At 53.3% G+C, this 20,537-nt stretch overlaps 1 protein-coding gene across 6 annotated transcripts in view; it reads left to right on the forward strand.

Moving 5' to 3' along the window:
- Positions 1 to 854: 854 nt before the first annotated feature.
- LOC105493839 (tropomyosin 4) overlaps positions 855 to 20,537 on the forward strand; it is a 36,141-nt gene continuing 16,458 nt past the window's right edge. Inside the window, exons 1-3 of one of the 6 annotated variants that reach the window (XM_071086165.1) lie at positions 855 to 1,056; positions 10,128 to 10,253; positions 16,367 to 16,500. In XM_071086165.1, the coding sequence (XP_070942266.1) occupies positions 943 to 1,056; positions 10,128 to 10,253; positions 16,367 to 16,500 (374 nt within the window). In that variant the 5' untranslated portion in view covers positions 855 to 942. Of the gene's footprint in view, positions 1,057 to 1,207; positions 1,289 to 10,127; positions 10,254 to 10,565; positions 10,779 to 15,493; positions 15,522 to 16,366; positions 16,501 to 20,537 lie in introns of those variants that run through there. The other 5 variants (XM_071086166.1, XM_071086167.1, XM_071086169.1 and 2 more) reach the window with 5 other exon arrangements.

Genomic DNA, 20,537 nt, shown 5'->3' on the forward strand with positions numbered 1-20,537 from the left:
GGGGTCCTGTATGGAGAGAGTTGGGGGCAGAGTCTTAAGCGGGGAGCTGAGAGAGACACAGGGACAGTCACCAAAAGAGAGACAGAGGCACAGCAGAAAGAGGTGGGAGAAATCCAGGAAGGCTCCCTGGGGGTGGTGGCAGGAAATGGGGTGCAGGTCTAATCCCTGATACTGGAGAGGCAGGACCCAAAGGGGAGGAGGAGGCTTGATGCTGGGCTGGAAGTCCAAAAGTCTGTCTAGGAATCCAGGACGGCTTCCTGAAGGAGGGACCATTGGATTTGGGCCTTGAAAGATAAATAGACGTTTCCTAACATTTCCTAGGCAGAGAAAAGCACGTGTGTGTAGGGGGAATTGCTCATTTTACTTCACAAGTACTTTCCCATTTTTGAGGGACCAGGTAGGTGCTCAGGGGGCCACAGACAAGACCAAGGCAGAAAAGACAGGAGCCTCCCCACATCGCAGCGCCAGGACTCCGCACCCACCCACAGCCCTCTTCATTCCTCCCAACGACGGATGGGGAAACTGAGGCAGCCCAGAGCAGCCCCCACCCTAGGTCCTGCCTGGGCAGCTTCTCCTGGGCCTGTGCCGTGCCCACACACCCACGCGGGACCTGTGTCACCAGGTTAAAAATGGAAACGGCTAGGATCTTTTTTTTTTTTCTTCCTTTAAGAAAATCCTAGGTCCAAATAAGGCGAGGGCTGCCGGGAGCACGGTGAGCTGGCCAAGTCCTCCTGAGCAAGCGAGTGGTGGCTGGCCCGGCCGGCCTGGGCTTGGGCCTCCTCCAAGACTCGCCCGGCAGGAGGGCGGGGGCACCCTGGGAGGCTATAAGGCCCTCTCCTCCACCCTGCCAGGCTCACTCAGCCCCGCAGCCGCAGCCCCCGCGTGCCGCAGCCCTCACAGAGCCAGCCGCGCTCCCCACGCCCCCTGCGCCAGAGCCCAGCCATGGAGGCCATCAAGAAGAAAATGCAGATGCTGAAGTTGGACAAGGAGAATGCCATCGACCGCGCGGAGCAGGCCGAGGCGGATAAGAAAGCCGCCGAGGACAAGTGCAAGCAGGTGAGCTGCCCTCCGCTGGGCCGCGCTGGGCTGCTGGGCGTCCTCTCTGTGCGGAAGGCCGGGGTCTGGAGCCCAGGTGGGGAGTCGCAGACACCTGCCGGTGGGGAGGACAGTGAGCTGATGCTTTGGCCGAGGAAGAGCGAGAGGAGACCATTGCCTTCCTTGGATGGGGTCCTGTGCTGAAAGGGGGGTGACGATCGAACCCTTCCCCAGCAGGGCCAGCGCGAACAAAGTGAGTTTGACAGAGAGGTGGTGTGGGGAGGGAGAGAGTGAAAACATTCACGAGAGCGGTAGAGGTGTTTGAGCTGGGAGGTTGTGTAATAGAGAGGGTGGCTGGGGACATGCTGTGTGTGTGTGTTTGCGTGTGTTTGAGCATGTGTGTGTGTACGTGTGTACTTGTGTGTGTGTGCGTGTGTTTGCGTGTGTATACATGTGTATGTACGTGTGTGTGTGTTTGAGACGGGAGTCTCGCTCTGTCGCCCAGGCTGGAGTGCAGTGGCCCAATCTCAGCTCACTGCAACCTCCACCACCTGGGTTCAAACGATTCTCCTGCCTCAGCCTCATGAGTAGCTGGGATTACAGGCACCCACCACCACACCCGGCTAATTTTGTATTTTTAGTAGAGACGGGATATCACCGTGTTGGCCCGACTGGTCTCCGACTCCTGACCTCAAGTGATCCGCCCGCATCTGCCTCCCAAAGTGCTGGGACTACAGGCATGAGCCACCACACCCGGCCATTTGTGTGTGTTTGAGCAATTCTCTGTGTGTGTGTGAGCATTTCTGGGTCTGTGTGTGTATCCGCATGTTTGGGCATTTGTATGTGTCTGTGTGTACATGTATTTGTGTATGTTTGAGCGTGTGTCTGTGCGTCTGCGTGTCTCTGTGTTTAAGCATTTCTGCGCGTGTCTGTGTACACATATTTGTGTGTGTGTGAGTTCTCTGTGTGTCTGTGTGTGTTTGAGCATTTCTGTGTGTGCACATGTGTTGTATGTGTCTGTTTTATGTGTCTGTACATGTGCGTATGTTTCAGCTGAAGAGAGTGCGGAGGGGTAAAGGTGACTGTGAGAACGAGTGTGTACTAGAAGAGCTGTGAGTGTGTGGGACGCTGCAAGCGGCTGTTGGAAAGTAGGTGTGAAAGAGTGTGGGTGTGTTTGTGAGTCTGCGTGTAGATGGTGGGGGTCTGTGAGGGTAGTGGGAGAGGCTGTGTGTGTGCTTGTGCAAATGCTGGCATGACAGTGAAAGTACACGTTGATGTGGCTATGTTTGTGTTGGCATATGTGTGTCAGGGTGATGGGTTTCTGCTGGCGTGTCTGTGTGTGCCCGTGCACATGTTTGGATGTGTGTTTCTGTTTGTGTGTTGGTGACTGTGTTTCTGTTGGGGTGTGTGTGCATGTTTAGATGAGTGTGTGTTTCTGTTGGTGTGTGTGGGGATGTGTATGGATGAGTGTGTGTTTCTGTTGGGGTGTGTGGATGAGTGTGTGTTTCTATGGGTGTGTATGTGTGTGGATGAGTGTGTTTCTGTTGTTGGCGTGTGTGTATGTGTGTATTTCTATTGAGGTGCATATGGATGAGTGTGTGTTTCTATTGGTGTGTGTGTGTGGATGAGTGTGTGTTTCTATTGTGTGTGTGGATGAGTGTGTGTTTCTATTGGTGTGTGTGTAGATGAGTGTGTGTTTCTATTGGTGTGTGTGTGGATGAGTGTGTGTTTCTATTGTGTGTGTGGATGAGTGTGTGTTTCTCTTGGTGTGTGTGTGGATGAGTGTGTGTTTCTATTGGTGTGTGTGTGGATGAGTGTGTGTTTCTATTGTGTGTGTGGATGAGTGTGTGTTTCTATTGCTGTGTGTGTGGATGAGTGTGTGTTTCTATTGGTGTGTGTGGATGAGGGTGTGTTTCTCTTGGTGTGTGTGTGGATGAGTGTGTGTTTCTCTTGTGTGTGTGGATGAGTGTGTGTGTTTCTATTGCTGTGTGTGTGGATGAGTGTGTGTTTCTCTTGGTGTGTGTGGATGAGGGTGTGTTTCTCTTGGTGTGTGTGTGGATGAGTGTGTGTTTCTATTGTGTGTGTGGATGAGTGTGTGTTTCTATTGGTGTGTGTGTGGATGAGTGTGTGTTTCTATTGTGTGTGTGGATGAGTGTGTGTTTCTATTGTGTGTGTGGATGAGGGTGTGTTTCTATTGGTGTGTGTGTGGATGAGTGTGTGTTTCTATTGGTGTGTGTGTGGATGAGGGTGTGTTTCTATTGGTGTGTGTGTGGATGAGTGTGTGTTTCTATTGGTGTGTGTGTGGATGAGTGTGTGTTTCTATTGGTGTGTGTGTGGATGAGTGTGTGTTTCTGTTGAGGTGTGTGTGTATGAGTGTGTGTTTCTATTGGTGTGTGTGTGTGTGTGTGTTTCTATTGGGCTGTGTGTGTGTGGATGAGTGTGTGTTTCTGTCGGAGCGTGTGTGTCAGTGACTGTTTCTGCTGGCATATGCGTGTGGATGTGAGGGGGGCTGTGCAGACCTGGGTGTGCGTGTAGGTGACGCTATGCCCCTGGATCAGGAAGCCTCCACTGTAACAGGAGCCCACAGTCTCTTGGGCAGCTGCCCAGGAGAGTGGCAGGGCGCTTGTGTGTGTGGTGGGATCCCAGGGCGGTGACCTGCTGCAGGGGTGACTGGGTGGGCTCTGGGGACTAGGATAGCAGTAGAGTTGAGAGTGAGTCTGAGAATCTCAATATGTATGTGGGGGTGTCCCTGCTATAAGCCTGGAGGCCGGGGGAGATGGGCCGCCCATGGCAGACGGACAGGGAGGCCATTTCTCATCTCCCGGCAGCCAAGAGCCCACACAGACCCAGAGCATTGGAGACAAGAGTCCTGGGAACCCTTGGAACGAGAGTGCACTGGAGTCCCAAGGCCGTGGCCATGGTTTAGAGCAGAGCAGACACGAGCAGTGGGTGGGAGGAAGGAAGGCAGTCCCCTCCCACAGAGCCATGTTCCCCACAAAGCTTATCCACACACCAAAGTCAACTGCCAAGCCCTGGGGAGCGTCCAGGTCTCCGATAAGCCCTGGGAGATGCCTAAGACCATGGCACTGAGTGCCCAGCCCCACCCAGGCTAGGAGCCAGGCCAGCCCAGCAGCTAAAGGCGAAAGCTCGGGGCTCAGACTGGCCATGTTTGAGTCATGGCTTAGTCGCTGGGTGTCCCGGACGGCTGCCTGAGTGAGATATGGAAGTGACAGTAGGGCCTCCCTCGCCGCCCCGTGACAGGATTAAAGGTGACTGTACAGGTGGAACCATTGGCCCGGTGCCTAGCTCAGAGTAAGCATTCAATAAATGTGGGTTGATTTCCTGCCCCACCCTACTTCCCCTTTGGGCCTCCCCAGCCCCCAATGCCCTGGGGCTGCCCTAAGAGTCTGTGGCACATTCGCTCAGGCCAAGCCCCACCCCAATGTTCCCTGCCACAAGCTCTCTTCGCCTTCTCTGTGCCCCTCCCTGGCAAACACAGACATTCATCCTGTGCTGGGCCAGCTTCTAGCCATCATTTAGCCCTCACCATGAGGGACTTAGCCAGAGATTCAGAGAGAAACAAGTTTATGGTTCTAATTCTTACTAAGGTGTGAGTGGCTGTCTCGCAAGGCAGTCACAAGTTCAAAAGGGAAGGATCCTCAAAACCTCCAGCCAGCTGCATGGCCAAGGAGGTGAGGACAGGTTCTTTTCATTATGTCTTTTTTGTCCCACAAAAATGCCCACTGGAGTAGACTTGGGCTCAAAGCCAGTCTCCATAGACTGGCTTTGAGGCAACACTCCATAGACTAGCACACACTTTGTGTATGTCAGTCTTTAAATGTATTATTATTTTTTAGAGATGAGGATCTCACTGTGTTGTCCAGGCTGTAGTGCAGTGGTGCAATCACAGCTTACTGCAATCTCAAACTCCAGGCTCAAGTGATCCTCCCACCTCAGCCTCATTTTTTAGAGATAGGGGTCTCACCTGTTGCCCAGGCTGTAGTGCAGTGGTGCAATCACAGTTCACTGCAGTCTCAAACTCCCAGGCTCAAGTGATCCTCCCACCTCAGCCTCCCCAGTAGCTGGGACTATAGGTGCACGCCTCCACGCCCAGCTAGTTATTTTATTTTTTTGTAGAAACAGGGTCTCACTATGTTGTCCGGGCTAGTCTTGAACTCCTGGGCTCAAGTGATCCTTCCACCTCAACCTTCCAAAGTGCTGGGATCACAGACTTGAGCCACAGAGCCTGGTCTTTGTGACTCTCCTAGCTTCATGACTGAGGACACGTTCCTGCACATCTCTGGGCCCTCAGTGTCCTCATCTGTGAAATGGGAGCACATGAGGCCTTCTGAAGTTCAGGTGTGAAACCCAAGATCCCAGAATTCCCAAGCAGAAGCCAGAGCCCCATGGGAGCTGATGGCCAGTCCTGCTGGGGAATAGAGGCACTTAGAGTGCCTGATGCTGCAGGAGGCCAGAGAGAGCAGCTCTCGGGCTCTTGAGCCAGCCTGATCCCAGCAGCCAAGCACTGATTTCTGGCCCTGCCTCCCCAGTGTGGGAACAGGACAAAGAGGCCCAGCCTGGCCGCTTCCTGCCCACTCCCCTCCCAGGGCAGCAACATCCTCCACCACTGGCCTTTGACCCCACATCCTGCCTCAGCCCCGCCCCAAGGCCACATTTGCAGGGACTAAGGTAATCCTATGACAGGCTGGGAAACTGAGGCTCACAGAGGGACAATGACGGGCACGCGCCACTACGCCCGGTTAATTTTTGTATTTTTAGTAAAGACGGGGTTTCACCATGTTGGTCAGGCTGGTCTCGAACTCCTGACCTCGTGATCCACCCACCTCGACCTCCCAAAGTGCTGGGATTACAGGCATGAGCCACCGCGCCCAGCTCTCATTTATTTTTTATACTCACTGCCTACCACTGAAGGGTTTGGGGCTGTGTCATCGATTCATCCCAAACACTTCCTACAGTGTTCTGATGCTGGGGCCCATCGTGGCCCCAGACCTGACCCCCAAGGAACTCCAAGCTGAGGGAGACAGACCGTGAATACCTCCAACTCAGAGGTCAGGGCCAGACCAGAGGGAGGGACAGAGGCTGGGAGGGGCCGTAGGGGTGATGAAAGCTCTGCTCAGGGCAGCAGAACAGGCCACCAGGGTTGGGGAGCCTTGGGACTGAGCACGGAGGGACAGTAGAAGCCCTCCCAGTAAAAAGCAGAAAGTCATTCTTAGCAGTGGGTCCAGCATGGTTTAGAAGTCGAGCAAACCAGCTTTGGAATCAGACTAACAAAGATTCAAATCCCCCATCTGTGTGGCATCAGGCAAGTCCCTTCCCCTTTCAGAGACTCAGTTTGCCCTTCTGTAGTATGGGGCTTCCCTGGGACAATATTTGTAACACACCCTGGTCGGGCACAGTGGCTCACACCTGTAATCCCAGCACTTTGGGAGGCTGAGGTGGGCGGATCACCTGAGGTCAGGAGTTTGAGACCAGCCTGGCAAAACCCTGTCTCTACAAAAAATACAAAAATTAGCTGCGCTTGGTGGCATAAGCCTGTAATCCCAGCTACTAGGGAGGTTGAGGCAGGAGAATCACTTGAGTCCGGGAGGTGGAAGTTGCAGTGAGCCGAGATCACGCCATTACACTCCAGCCTGGGCAACAGAGCAAGACTCCGTCTCAAAAAAAATATCAAAAAAAATTCGTAACATGCCCAATACATTCTTTTTTTTTTTTTTTTTTTTGAGACGGAGTCTCGCTCTGTCGCCCGGGCTGGAGTGCAGTGGCCAGATCTCAGCTCACTGCAAGCTCCGCCTCCCGGGTTTACGCCATTCTCCCACCTCAGCCTCTGGAGTAGCTGGGACTACAGGCGCCCGCCACCTCGCCCGGCTAGTTTTTTGTATTTTTTTTAGTAGAGACGGGGTTTCACCGTGTTCGCCAGGATGGTCTTGATCTCCTGACCTCGTGATCCGCCCGTCTCAGCCTCCCAAAGTGCTGGGATTACAGGCTTGAGCCACCGTGCCCGGCCTATGCCCAATACATTCTAAATGCCAGATAGCCCCCTGCCGGCCTTATCTCCATCCTTACCTGTTCATGCCCAAACACTGCCCCCAAAAAAGCAGTCAAAACCCCAAACCAAACAAACAAAAAATCCCAAACCAGCCAGGTGGGGTGGCATATGCCTGTTGTCCCAGCTACTCAGGAGGCTGAAGTGGGAGGATCCCTTGAGCCCAGGAGTTCGAGACCAGCCTGGACAACACAGCGAGATCCTATCTCAAAAAAACAAAAACAAAACAAAACGAAACACCCAAACCACCTTCATACCCTGATGAGCTCAATGCTGTCAGATTTGCTCTCACTCTTCCTACATGTTAGGAGAGTCCTGTGCTGGGCACACAGTTGGCACCTAATAAAGGCTGTGATCCACAGATCTGGAAGGAAGTCAGGTGGACAGTATAGGTCAAGATTGACCTATGAAACGTCTTTAAGGAAACTGGCTCATTTTCTCAGTCAAGGCAGAAGTTCAAAAGCAGCTGCTGGAATGCTCAGAGACCAGCATGTCAAGGTTTCTCTTCTGCAGATGGAGAAACCAAGGCCAGAAAAGGGGACGGGGGTTGCAGAGCTTGAATTTGGAGTCAGGCTTCCAGGCTCCCCACCTGGAGGTCAAGGTCACGCCCTATAGATTCTGACCTTGCCCTGATCAGCTGGCCACCCTGGGTTGGGCCCTGTCACCTCCCCATAGCTTGGGATGCTCCTGAGGACTTCAGACAGGATAGCCCTACTTGCTCTCTGTGGCATCTCAGTTAGAGACCCTTGCAGGTCACTTCAGTGACTTCAGCTGAACCCCCAGCTGCCAGCCTCCACCCCCATCCTCCAGCTGACACCCAGCAGGCCGCAAGATGGGAAGCCTGGAGTTCACACTTCCCAGCTGCTCAGGAGGCTGAGGCGGGAGGATCACTTGAGCCCAGGAGGTCAAGGCTGTAGTAAGCTATGATCACGCCACTGCACTCCAACCTGGGAGACACAGCAAGACTGTGTAAAAAAAAAAAAAAAAAGGAAAAAAAAAGCGCACACACACACACACACACATACAGAGCACCTGCTACATTTTGCACATCCACTCAGGAGTGAGCATGTAACCCAGATAGGATTCAGAGCTCGGTCTAGAAGCCACGGGTACAGCAGCTTTTTTTTAACATACCCTCTTCAGGAAAAAAGAGAAAAGAAGCAAGTCAGAGAGGGAGGAATGGAAGCTGGCCTGGTGTGAGGAACAAGGCCAAGGGCTTTGTCTTTGTCAGCTCAGGCAGTTACAACAAAACACCATAGACTAGGTGGCTTCAATAACAGACATTTGTTGTTTACAGTCTGGAGGCTAGATGTCCAAGATCAAGATGTTGGCAGATTAAATGTCTGGTGAGGGCTCTCTAGCTAGCTTACAGACAGCCGCCTTCTTGCTGTGTCCTCACATTGGAAGAGGATAACCAAGTTCTGGTCTTTTCTCATAAGGGCCCTAATCCCATCATGGCAGGTCAACCCTCATGACCTCACCCAAACCTCATCATCTTCCAAAGGCCCCATCACCAATTGCCATCACATGGAGATGAGGGCTTCAACATACAAATTGGAGAGGGGGCAGAAGCAAACATTCAGTTCATAACAGGCTTATATTCAGAAGACCTGAGCTCAAACCCTGTGCTGTGTGACCTAGGGAAAGTCATTCCACCTCTCTGAGCCTCCTGCTGTGGGGAGGAAGCAGGAGAACGAAGCTGGGCTCAGTGGGGGCTGCCTGCCCACCCTGGGAGCAGGAACAAGATCAGTGTCAAACCATCTGAGGCAAAAGTCAGATCCAAGCCAGGTGTGGTGACTCACACCTGCAATCCCAGCAATTTGGGAGGCCAAGGCGGGCAGATCACTTGAGGTCAGGAGTTTGAGACCAGCCTGGCCAATATTGTGAAACCCCGTCTCTACTGAAAATACAAAAATCAGTCAGGCGTGCTGGTATGCACCTGTAATACCAGCTACCAGGGAGGCTGAGGCAGGAGAATCACTTGAACCCAGGAGGCGGAGGTTGCAGTGAGCTGAGATCATGCCACTGCACTCCAGCCTGGGCAACAGAGCGAGACTCCAAAAAAAGAAAAAAAGAAAGTCAAATCCAGGCATGAGCTGGATATAATCACCCTAATCCAGAGAGTTGGGGGCCCAGGGAGGGAGCTGCAGCCTGGAGGTGACAGGAACGACTTCCTGAGCCAACTCTAGACCGGTGTGGCAGGGGTTGACAAAGATAGAGAGGTGATGGGGTCTGTGGTTTGTATCCCATAGACCTGAGCTTCTCAGACTAGGACTGGTGGGAGAATGGGGGCAGACTCTTGGGATAAACAGAGGACTGAAAATTTAGGGAAAGTAAGGGACATCTGTATTAAAATGAACATGGCCTATATGCAAAAATTTTAAAGATTTAACCCGAGTCTTCAAACAAAGTGATCCTGTAGGGGCGAGTCTCTTCTAGCCAAGCCCCCGAAGCCCAGAAATGAGGCACTAGGTCTGAGCCCTTCAGCCCTGCAGAGTATTTTGGTAAGACAGTCTAAGAACCACTGCCTTGGGCCATAGAGAGCCATAGCAGGTTCTAGGCAGAAGCAGGGCAGGCGTATTTGGAAAGTTTCTCTGACCATGTGTTGGGGTCAGAACCAGAGGGAGAAAGGCTGGGGACAGGGATGGGCAGGGGGATCCAGGCACGGAGAATGAGATTCTGCTTCACTCCAGATTATGGTGAGGCTGCACCCCTGAAACTGGAATGTGTATTTCTGGAAAACATTAGGGGTCTTCAGTTTCCCAAAAGCTGCTATCGATCTCCCTAGAGTACTGGGGATCCCGATAAGGCTAAAACAGCTGGTCCTCAGGACGAATGTGAAAATCCTACTATCAGGTAGCTTGGATGGCCTGGTGCCTGCTATTGTAGCCCCTGTTTTACAGATAAGGAAACTGAGGCCCAGAGAGAGACGAAGGGACTCTTGTGAATATTGGGGGCGGGACCACCCCTGCACCTCGGGGACGTGCCCGCCCCCAGGCTGACCCGTTCCCCGCTCTGTCGTCCCCAGGTGGAGGAGGAACTGACACACCTCCAGAAGAAACTAAAAGGGACAGAGGACGAGCTGGATAAATATTCGGAGAACTTGAAGGACGCGCAGGAGAAGTTGGAGCTCACGGAGAAGAAAGCCTCCGACGTATGTGTGCAGCGATGCGGGAGCCTGCAGCGGGGCCAGGCCGGAGCCCTGGGGCCGGGAGGGCGGGGATAGCCGGAGGGGGAGGAGGAAGAGGAGGAGGAGAAGGCGGCGCCTCCCAGCGCTTTCTCCAAATAAGTCCCGAAAAGGGGCACTTTCCAGCAGCTGTGGCCAGCGGTGCCGACGTCAGGCCCTCCCCCAGCGGTGCTGACGTCGGCGGCCTGGCCAGGTGACCTCATCGCCCCGACGGCAGCCGGCCCGGGGGGCGGGGAGAGGTGGGGGCGGCCCCCGCGCAGGCAAAGGCTTGGGGGGCCGGGGCGCGGCCGTGCAGCTCTCGCCGGAGCCGAGTCCAGCCGAGCGCCCGCCGCTGCCCGTGCGCCTCTGCGCCTCCGCGCCATGGCCGGCCTCAACTCCCTGGAGGCGGTGAAACGCAAGATCCAGGCCCTGCAGCAGCAGGCGGACGAGGCGGAAGACCGCGCGCAGGGCCTGCAGCGGGAGCTGGACGGCGAGCGCGAGCGGCGCGAGAAAGTGAGCGCCCCGGCCCCGGGCCCCGCGCCCGCAGCCTCCTCCCCCGCACGCCCTCTTTTCTTCCCGGCTTCCCGCGCTGCCCGCCCGCGCGCAGTCCTCGGGCCTCCTTTTTACGCCCTCGGACGCCGATCGCAGATCCACATCCCTGCGCTCGCAACCAGAACCCCTTTCTTCCTCCGCCGTCCTCCTTCCTGGGCCTGGGACAGGGGAGGGGGCGCCGCCTCCGGGTCGGGCGGAGCCGGCTGAGCGGGAAATGGGGGGATGGGGTGGAGGGGGTGCGCGATCTCCGAGTGGAGAAGTGAAGCGGCGGGAGGGGGCGCATCGTGCAGGTTCCGACTCAGGGCTGGCTCTGGGGTCCCAGGCCGAGGGGAACCCGCTACCGGACTTGTGGGCGGGAAGTGAGGATGGAAACGTGGAGCTTCCATTGTCTGGGGTTTGACCGGCCGACAGGGATTTCGACGGGGGTCCGGGGATCTGGGGAGGGGGTCGCACTTTCTCGCCTCTTTCGCGGCTTTGCGGCTCCTGCTTGGACTTCCCTGACCGTTCCCAGGGGCGCGGCGGCGACGTGTCTTCTCCAGGCGGCGGGGGCGGGTGGGGATGGAGGGTGGCGGAAGTTCAGCCCCGAGCCGCCCGCCTTTCTCTCTCCAGCTGATTCCTGCGGGAACCGGGGCGGCGGGACACTGCCTTCCTCCAGAAGGCCCCGGGAACGCAAGCGCGGGGCCCTGGACCCACTGTCGTTTGAGCGCCTGCTGTGCGCCCCCGCCGCGAGTCTCGGGCAGGGCCCGAGATAGACAATGGGTCTGAAGAAGGAGGGATTTTCACCATCCCCTCTGCATCATCCCCCTGGCTGTCCCTTGGGACGGATGGTGGCACCGCCAGGGGCTGGGGACAGATTTGGATTCTGGTCCCATCTCATGCCACCCACCAGCTGCATGACTTGGTATTGACTCTGTAGGAGCTGTTTCCCCATCTGTGAGTAGGACTGATAAGAATCCCGACCCCCCAGAGTAGCAGGGAGGGTCCCAGGAGTGAAATCTCAGGCGTGGAGCCTGGCGCTTTGTAAATGCCCAATTGTGTTTTGTTTCTTGTTTTTTTTTTGTTTGTTTGTTTTTGAGACAGTCTCACTCTGTCGCCCAGGCTGGAGTGCAGTGCCGCGATCTCGGCTCACTGCAACCTCTACCTCCCGAGTTAAAGCGATTCTCCTGCCTCAACCTCCCGAGTAGCTGGGATTACAGGCGCCTGCCACCACGCCCAGCTATTTTTATTTTATTTTATTTTATTTTTTGTATTTTTAGTAGAGGCGATGTTTCACGATGCTGGCCAGGCTGGTCTCGAACTCCTGACCTCGTGATCTGCCCACCTTGGCCTCCCAAAGTGCTGGGATTAAGAGTGTGAACCACCGCACCCAGCCTCAATTGTGTTTTCTCTGCCCTGGGAAGAGCTCAGAGACAAATGGAGGCAGGGGAGCTGACTCACTGATCAAGCGAGGTTTGCATTCCATGGATTTTCTGTGCAGTTATGGGAGCATCACGGGAGGCTCCAAAATGGAGGTTGAGCAGGGTCTTATAGACTAAGTTTGCTGGGACCAGAGACAGGGGTGTGCACAGACTCAGAAGCAAGAAAGTTGTATGGTGGGGGGTGGAGATGCAGGTAGAGGTTGAAGCCCAAGAGCCCTGAAAGCTAAGTGTTGAGGCTCAGGGCGGGGACCCTAGAGGGGCAAAAGATGCCCGGCCAGATGGAATTGGTGGTGTGAATTGCCAGGTCTGGAAAGAGCCCAGATGGGGGCTGCAGCATGGGCCTGGTTGAAGCCTCTATTCCTGTAAGGGCTGCTTTGGCCCAAAGAGGCCTTAGAAACCCAAACCCGGTGTAAACCTCAATCGGTAGCCGGTCTGGCCTCTTTCTCACACTTAACCGACACAGCACTCGCTCTGATCTCATCCCAAGTCATCTCGCTGGAGGACAATTAACTCGGCTTCAAAATGGCCCTCAGCCTCGAGCCAAGACTTAGGAGCAGGACCGTCTAGTTGGGAGGGAAGCTGTTTTTGGAGAGCGGAAGACTTCTTGAAAAAGTTCAAGAAGTTCTTGAAAAAGCAAAGGATGCTTCTCTCCGTCTGGGAACTAAGTTCCTTTTCCCAGGGCAAAAGGAGCTAAGACCAGGGGTGGGTTTAAAAAAAAAGAAAAACCCTTTCACTCTTGTAGGATAAGCCAGGAGCCGGCGTGTGGTAGACTTCTGGGCCTGTTTCCCGACAGCTGGTTTCGTTTAGATTTTTGTGTGATTAACTGACATCTTCCTGTTCCTTTGCCACATGTATCTAGCAAGCCTCTTTTACCTTATAAGGGAAATCCTTTGTAGCGTGTGGAAGGCTTTGATTGCAGGAAGGGGTGGAACCCAAAATGACTCGGCAGTGACTAGCAGTTTTTCAAAAATACATATATATGAATGCATGTACAGATATGCGTGTATCTCCCAACTCCAGACAGTTGAAAATCTGCCAAAAGCATTGTTTGCCAGGATTCAGAATTTCCCACATAAGGGCTACTCACTCTTAAAAGACAACTCATGAATCAAGCACCTCTGTTGGATCTTTAAAATCAATTCCTTGACTACTAATAGCTACGCAGTTGTTTGTTTGTTTGTTTGTTTTTGGTGGGTGATGAAAATGTCCTAGAATTCAATAATGGTGTTGGTTGCAGAGCTTTTTTGCAACATCAGTTCCTGGCCCAGTGACTGAAGGTGGTAGGAGGAGTTAAGATCTATGCAATTAAAAGGAATGAAAGGCACCCATTCATGGGAAGGCCTGAGTGACGTTTCTCAAGACAGTTTCATCGGTGGTTTTCACAATTCTCTGCTTTTGGTGTTTCAGAGGACGCTGCAATATGAAACACCCCTGTCTGTCTCTAGGAATCTGAGGCTAAGAGACCTTCCTGACTCTACTTGTGTTTTTCAGCCACGTTAGCCTCATTCTATTCGTGCCCTCCCCCCGCCACCCCCCTACCTCTGCCACCCGAATGAACTCAGGGCAGGAGAGGGAGTGGCGGCTTTCCTAATAATTTTTGTTTTTTTGAGACAGAGTCTCGCTCTGTTGCCCAGGCTGGAGTGCAGTGGCACGATCTCGGCTCACTGCAGCCTCCACCTCCCGGGTTCAAGCGGTTCTTCTGCCTCAGCCTCCCAAATAGCTGGGATTACAGGCTCCCGCCACCACACCGACTATGTTTTTTTTTTTTTTTGTAGTTTTAGTAGAGACGTGGTTTCACCATGTTGGCCAGGCTGGTCTCCAACTCCTGACCTCATGTGATCCACCCGCCTTGGCCTCCCAGAGTGCTAGGATTACGGATGTGAGCCACCACGCCCGGCCTTCCTAATAATTTTGATAGCCTTCCCCAGTTCAGGGATTCTTCATTTTTCCTGATAGGAAAAAGGTAGTGTGGCTTCCCTTTTCCTCTTGGTGGAGGCCCGTTTGACCCGTTCTCAATATTCCTTCCAAAGAGCGGGCATTGCTGGAAAACTCGCCAGGCCATGACACCCTGGCAGGACCTAGGGGACAGGTTCTGACAAGGAAGAGCCCTGGGTGGGTCTTAAGAGGCCATTCATTTCTTACCAATTCTGAGTCACTGAACAAAACCACTTCACCCAGTGGGGCCCCTCGGTTTCCTCACCTGTAAAATGGGTGCAATGTTTGAGGATGAAATTGCGGTAAAATAAAACCATGGCAATAAGAGATGCCTTTTTCTGGCACATCCCACCTGCTGAGGCTAAGCAGCACCACGTCCTGGAGTTACAGCCTCAAGGCAGTCCTGTAACTAATCAGGCTTTGGGATGGAGACGGCCAGGATGAGGAAGCAACCTTCCCAACACCACGTGGCTATGAAAATGACAAAATGTGGCCGGGCGCAGTGGCTCATACCTGTAATCCCGGCACTTTGGGAGACCAAGGAGGGTGGATCACATGAGGCCAGGAGTTTGAGACCAGCCTGGCCAACAAGACGAAACCCTGTCTCTACTAAAAATACGAAAAGTTAGCCAGGCGTGGTGGCGCCCGTCTGTAATCCCAGCTACTCAGGAGGCTGAGGCAGGAGAATTGCTTGAACCTGGGAGGCAGAGGTTGCAGTGAGCCAAGATCATGCCATTGCACTCCAGCCTGGGTGACAACGCGAGACTCCATCTCGAAAAAAAAAAATTAAAAAGAAGGCTGGGCATGGTGGCTCTCGCCTGTAATCCCAGCACTTTGGGAGGCTGAGGCAGGTGGATCACGAGGTCAGGAGTTCAAGACCAGCCTGGCCAAGATGGTGAAACCCCGTCTCTACTAAATATACAAAAAAATTAGCCGGGCGTGGTGGCAGGCGCCTGTAATCCCAGCTACGCCGGAGGCTGAGGCAGAGAATTGCTTAAACCTGGAGGTGAGGAGGTTGCAGTCAGCCGAGATTGCACCACTGCACTCCAGCCTGGGTGACGGAGCGACACTGTCTCAGTTTAAAAAAAAAAAAGTTAAAAAGAAAATGACAAAGCAGGGATTCCAACCCAGCACTTTCTGGCCCTGGAGTTCCTGCTTTAATGCTTCCCATTATACTTCCTTCCTTGTAGGTAAAAACCCCTTGAAAAGCCAATAGCACTATCGGGGTATGTCTTCCTTGCCTGCAACCAAGTTTTCTTTCCCTTTTCGTATCTTTTTGTCCTGCCATCTCTCAGCCAGGCTGATTGAAGGATGGGATTCCAACGAGGCTGCCCGATCTCGTCCCACCTTGGTAATTGCATGGCCAGCATTTAACTGAGGGCTCCATAGTCTTGGATTTATCTTGCCGTTCAGGTGAATGGGAGCGGAACTCACGGGACACAGTGAGCCAGGTCACTGATGGCCTTGCTTTCTAGGAATCTCACAGTGAGCCCTAGAACTCTCTATGTGGTAACACTGTGCCTTTTTCAGAGAAGAGCCTATCTTAGATCTTAGCCTAACGTTGGGTCTATTGTGTTGCTGGAGAGGCCAACACTGACATTCATCTCAAAGCACATGTGGTATGTTTGCCTCCTGTGTTGACTCAACTACCCATCTTGTACTGGGACACTTGCCCTTTTTTTTTTTTTTTTTTTTTTTGGAGATGGAGTCTTGCTCTGTCACCAGGCTGGAGTGCAGTGGCGCGATCTCGGTTCCTGGCAACCTCTGCCACCCAGATTCAAGTGATTCTTCTGCCTCAGCCTCTCAAGCATCTGGGACTACAGGCACATGCCACCACGCTCAGCTAATTTTTCTGTTTTAAGTAGAGACAGGATTTCACCATGTTGGCCAGGATGGTCTCGATCTCTTGACCTTGTGATACACCCGCCTTGGCCTCCCAAAGTACTGGGATTACAGGCGTGAGCCACCGCGCCTGGCGATGCTCACCTTTTGCTATTGAGTGGTGGATGTTTTTCCCGGACATTTTCCGGGAAGATCACACTGAAATTTTGGTATGAGTGTAAATTCCCTATGGCCTGGTCTCCTGGGTGGGCTTTGATGGGGAAAATCGGGTTAACAGAGGGCAGGACATGGGGGAGGCTCCCACTGGTGGCTGGCCTGATACTTCTTCACATGGCTGCACCCCCACCTCCCCAGGCTGAAGGTGATGTGGCCGCCCTCAACCGACGCATCCAGCTCGTTGAGGAGGAGTTGGACAGGGCTCAGGAACGACTGGCCACGGCCCTGCAGAAGCTGGAGGAGGCGGAAAAGGCTGCAGATGAGAGTGAGAGGTAAGGACACTTTGAATCCAGTGGCATCCATGTTTTCTTTTGGAAAATGGGGATCGTGCTGCCGACCCCGCAGAGCTGGTGTGAAAGTAAACAAGGTGACGGGGACATGCATGTGTTCACAAACAGATGCATGACAGCACTTTGTAAACTGTCACTCTGAGGGGTAGAGATGTTTATCCTTGGCCAGGCGCGGTGGCTCACGCCTGTAATCCCACAACTTTGGGAGGCCGAGGCGGGTGGATCACCTGAGGTTGGGAGTTCGAGACCAGCCTGGCCAACGTGGTGAAACCCATCTCTACTAAAAATACACAAATTAGGCCAGGCGCGGTGGCTCAAGCCTGTAATCCCGGCACTTTGGGAGGCCGAGACGGGCGGATCACGATGTCAGGAGATCGAGACCATCCTGGCTAACACAGTGAAACCCCATCTCTACTAAAAAATACAAAAAAACTAGCCAGGCGCGGTGGCGGGCGCCTGTAGTCCCAGCTACTCGGGAGGCTGAGGCAGGAGAATGGCGTAAACCCGGGAAGCGGAGCTTGCAGTGAGCTGAGATCCGGCCACTGCACTCCAGCCTGGGAGACAGAGCAAGACTCTGTCTCAAAAAAATATATATATATATACAAATTAGCGGGGCATGGTGGCGGGCACCTGTAATCCCAACTACTCGGGAGGCTAAGGCAAGATCCCCCAGCTTGAACCCAGGAGGCAGAGGTTGCAGTGAGCCGAGATCGCACCACTGCACTCCAGCCTGGGTGACAGAGTGAGACTCTGTCTCAGGAAAAAAAAGAAACTGTTCCTCGCCCCTCCGTGGCATCTGTGCTGCATCCCAGCCACCAGTAGGGTGCCTTCTCCTCGGGAGCCGGATCATTCTCTGGCACGCCTTAGCACAGGCTCTCTGGAAGACTGAGGGTAGATTGTGTAATTCACAGAAGCAGCAGTCTCTGTGTGATGGAAAACGAGTTCCTTGTGTGGCGATGGTGTGGGCCCAACCAGTGACCATCGCGTCTGCCCCTCACTCGCGCCGGAGTTCTCACTTGAGCCACCAGCCACCATGCTTTTGCAGTATAAACGCCTTCAAAGATTCATTTCTTTTTTTTTTTTTTTTTTTTTTTTTTTTTTTTTTTTTTTTGAGACAGGGTCTCACTCTATCACCCAGGCTGGAATGCAGTGGTGCGATCGCAGCTCACTGCAGCCTCGATGTCCTGGGCTCAAGTGATCCTCCTGCCACAGCCTCCAGCGCTCCAGAGTAAAGCTGGGACTACAGGCACATGCCATCACGCCTGGCTAATTTAAGATGCGTTTCTGATTCTGCTGTTGTGACCACTAACCAGAGATTAGAAACCAGCTAGGAAATCTTGGAGATCGCATGTTGCCCAAGCTGGAAATTTCTTCCCAAGTAGTGGAACAGCCAGGGCAGAGGGAACAGACGCCACTGCAGACTCTGCTTCAGCCACCGAATTGAGGGAGAGAGGGGCAGCTCGGGCAGCCACGGGGCAGAGGAAGGATCCAGTCACGAGGGCTCCTGGCTGTGCCTGTGGCCTAAGTTAGCTGCTGTTCACAGTCAGACCAGCCTGGCTGGATGCTGACGTTGAGGGCTCCCATATTGGCAAACCAAGAGGGGCTGCAAAGGCCAGTCTCTTGTTTGCACCATGCCCCCAGAGGCCTTTGGTGACACCCCTGTTAGAGATGGCTGTGTCTCAGTAGAAAGAATTCTATACTTGAAGCTGGGGGATCTAGAGTCAGCTTCTTCCACTGGCACTTTCTATGGAGCCTTGGGCAAGTCACTTTGGTCTCTTGGGTGCTACAAGGGATTTGGGAACAATAAATATCCCAGCAAGCTTGCTCACATGCTGAGGGTGAGACCTCGTACAGGTAGGGGAGGGCGTTTTGAGACTTAGCTGAGAATGGGTGATACCCCATATAGACATCTTTATTGGACAGCAAGAAGCATATGGTCTCTGTGCTGAGTGGGAATGATACATAGCAATGACACGTTATCCCAGGCTGGCCTCTTCTTTTCTTTCCTTTTTTTAAATACACAAGGTCTTGGCAGGGTGTGGTGGCTCACGCCTGTAATCCCAGCACTTTGGGAAGCGGGTGGATCGCTTGAGCCCGGGAGTTTGAGACCAGCCTGGACAACATAGTGAGACCCCATCTCTATAGAAAAATATTAAAAGTTAGCCAGGCATGGTAGTGCATGCTGGTAGTCCCAGCCACTCAAGGGGCTGAGGTGGGAGAATCACCTGATCCCAGGAAGTTAAGGCTGCATTGAGCTATAACTACACCACTACACTCCAGCCTGGGCAACAGAGTGAGAACCTGTCTCAAGGAAAAAAAAATAAAATACACAGCATCTTGCTCCGTCACTCAGGCTGGAGTGCTGTGGTGCAATCACGGCTCACCGGAACCTTGAACTCCTGGGCTCAAGCGATCCTCCTACCTCAGCAACATAGCAAAACCCCGGCCGGGCGCGGTGGCTCAAGCCTATAATCCCAGCACTTTGGGAGGCCGAGACGGGCGGATCATGAGGTCAGGAGATCGAGACCATCCTGGCTGACACGGTGAAACCCCGTCTCTACTAAAAAATACAAAAAACTAGCCGGGCGAGGTGGCGGGCGCCTGTAGTCCCAGATACTCGGGAGGCTGAGGCAGGAGAATGACGTGAACCCAGGATGTGGAGCTTGCAGTGAGCCGAGATCTGGCCACTGCACTCCAGCCTGGGCGGCAGAGCGAGACTCTGTCTCAAAAAAAAAAAAAAAAAAAAAAAACATAGCAAAACCCCCACCTCCACAAAAAAATTATTTTTAGTTTAACCGAGTGCGGTGGTACACACCTATAGTCCCAGCTACTCAGGAGGCTGAGGCAACAGGATCGCTTGAGCCTGGGAGGACAAGGCTGCCGTGAACTCTCAGGGCACCACTGCACTCCAGCCTGGGCAACAGAGTGAGATGCTGTCTCTCAAAAGAAAAAGAAAGGGGGCACTGACTCTGGAGTCAGACTGCCAAGGGCTGCACCCCAGCTCTAACACTTACCAGCTCTGTAACCTTAAGTTACTTAACCTCTCTCTATGCCTTGGTTGTTTCATTTGTAAAATGTGGATAATGCACCTGCTCCATAGGGCAGTTGTGAAAGTGAAGGCACTTAGAAAAGTGCCTGCTAGTCAGTAAAGATGAAGGGAGGCTGGGCGCGGTGGCTCACACCTGTAATCCCAGCACTCTGGGAGGCCGAGGCGGGCAGAGATCACTTGAGGTCAGGAATTCGAGACCAGCCTGGCCAACATGGCAAAACCCCCTCTCTACTAAAAATATAAGTTAGCCGGGCATGGTGATGCATTCCTATAGTCCCAGCTACTCTGGAGGCTGAGACAGGAGAATCGCTTGAACCTGGGAGATGGAGGTTGCAGTGAGCTGAGATCACGCTACTGCACTCCAGCCTGGGTGGCGGAGCGAGACTCCATCTCAAAAACAAAAAAAAAAAAACAAGATGAAGGAAATATGTGCAGAGTTTTCATCTTCGCACTGTGTTACAGTGCTTAGTAGATTTAGAGACTCATTTAGATGAGAGATGGCACCAGGGGTGGTATCTCACGCTTGTAATCCCAACGCTTTGGAAGGCCAAGGCAGTAGGATCACTTGTGCCCAGGTGTTTGCAACCAACCTGGACAACATAGTGAGGCCCCCATCTCTGCAAAAAAAATTTTAAAAAAGATAGGCGGGGCGCGGTGGCTCACTCCTGTAATCCTGGCACTTTGGGAGGCCGAGGTGGGCGGGTCATTTGAGGTCAGGAGTTTGAGACCAGCCTGACCAACATGGTGAAACTCCATCTCTACTAAAAAAACAAAAATTAGCCAGACATGGTGATGGGTGCCTGTAATTCCAGCTACTCAGGAGGCTGAGGCAGGAGAATCGCTTGAACCTAGGAGTCGGAGGTTGCAGTGAGCTGAGATCGTGCCACTGCACTCCAGCCTGGACAACAGAACGAGACTCTGTCTCAAAAAAAAAGAAAGATAGATGAGACGAGGGTGGAGGGGTGTGAGT

The sequence above is a fragment of the Macaca nemestrina genome, chromosome 20 (genome assembly GCF_043159975.1).
Source record: "Macaca nemestrina isolate mMacNem1 chromosome 20, mMacNem.hap1, whole genome shotgun sequence".
In the NCBI taxonomy this organism is placed as follows: Eukaryota; Metazoa; Chordata; class Mammalia; order Primates; family Cercopithecidae; genus Macaca; species Macaca nemestrina.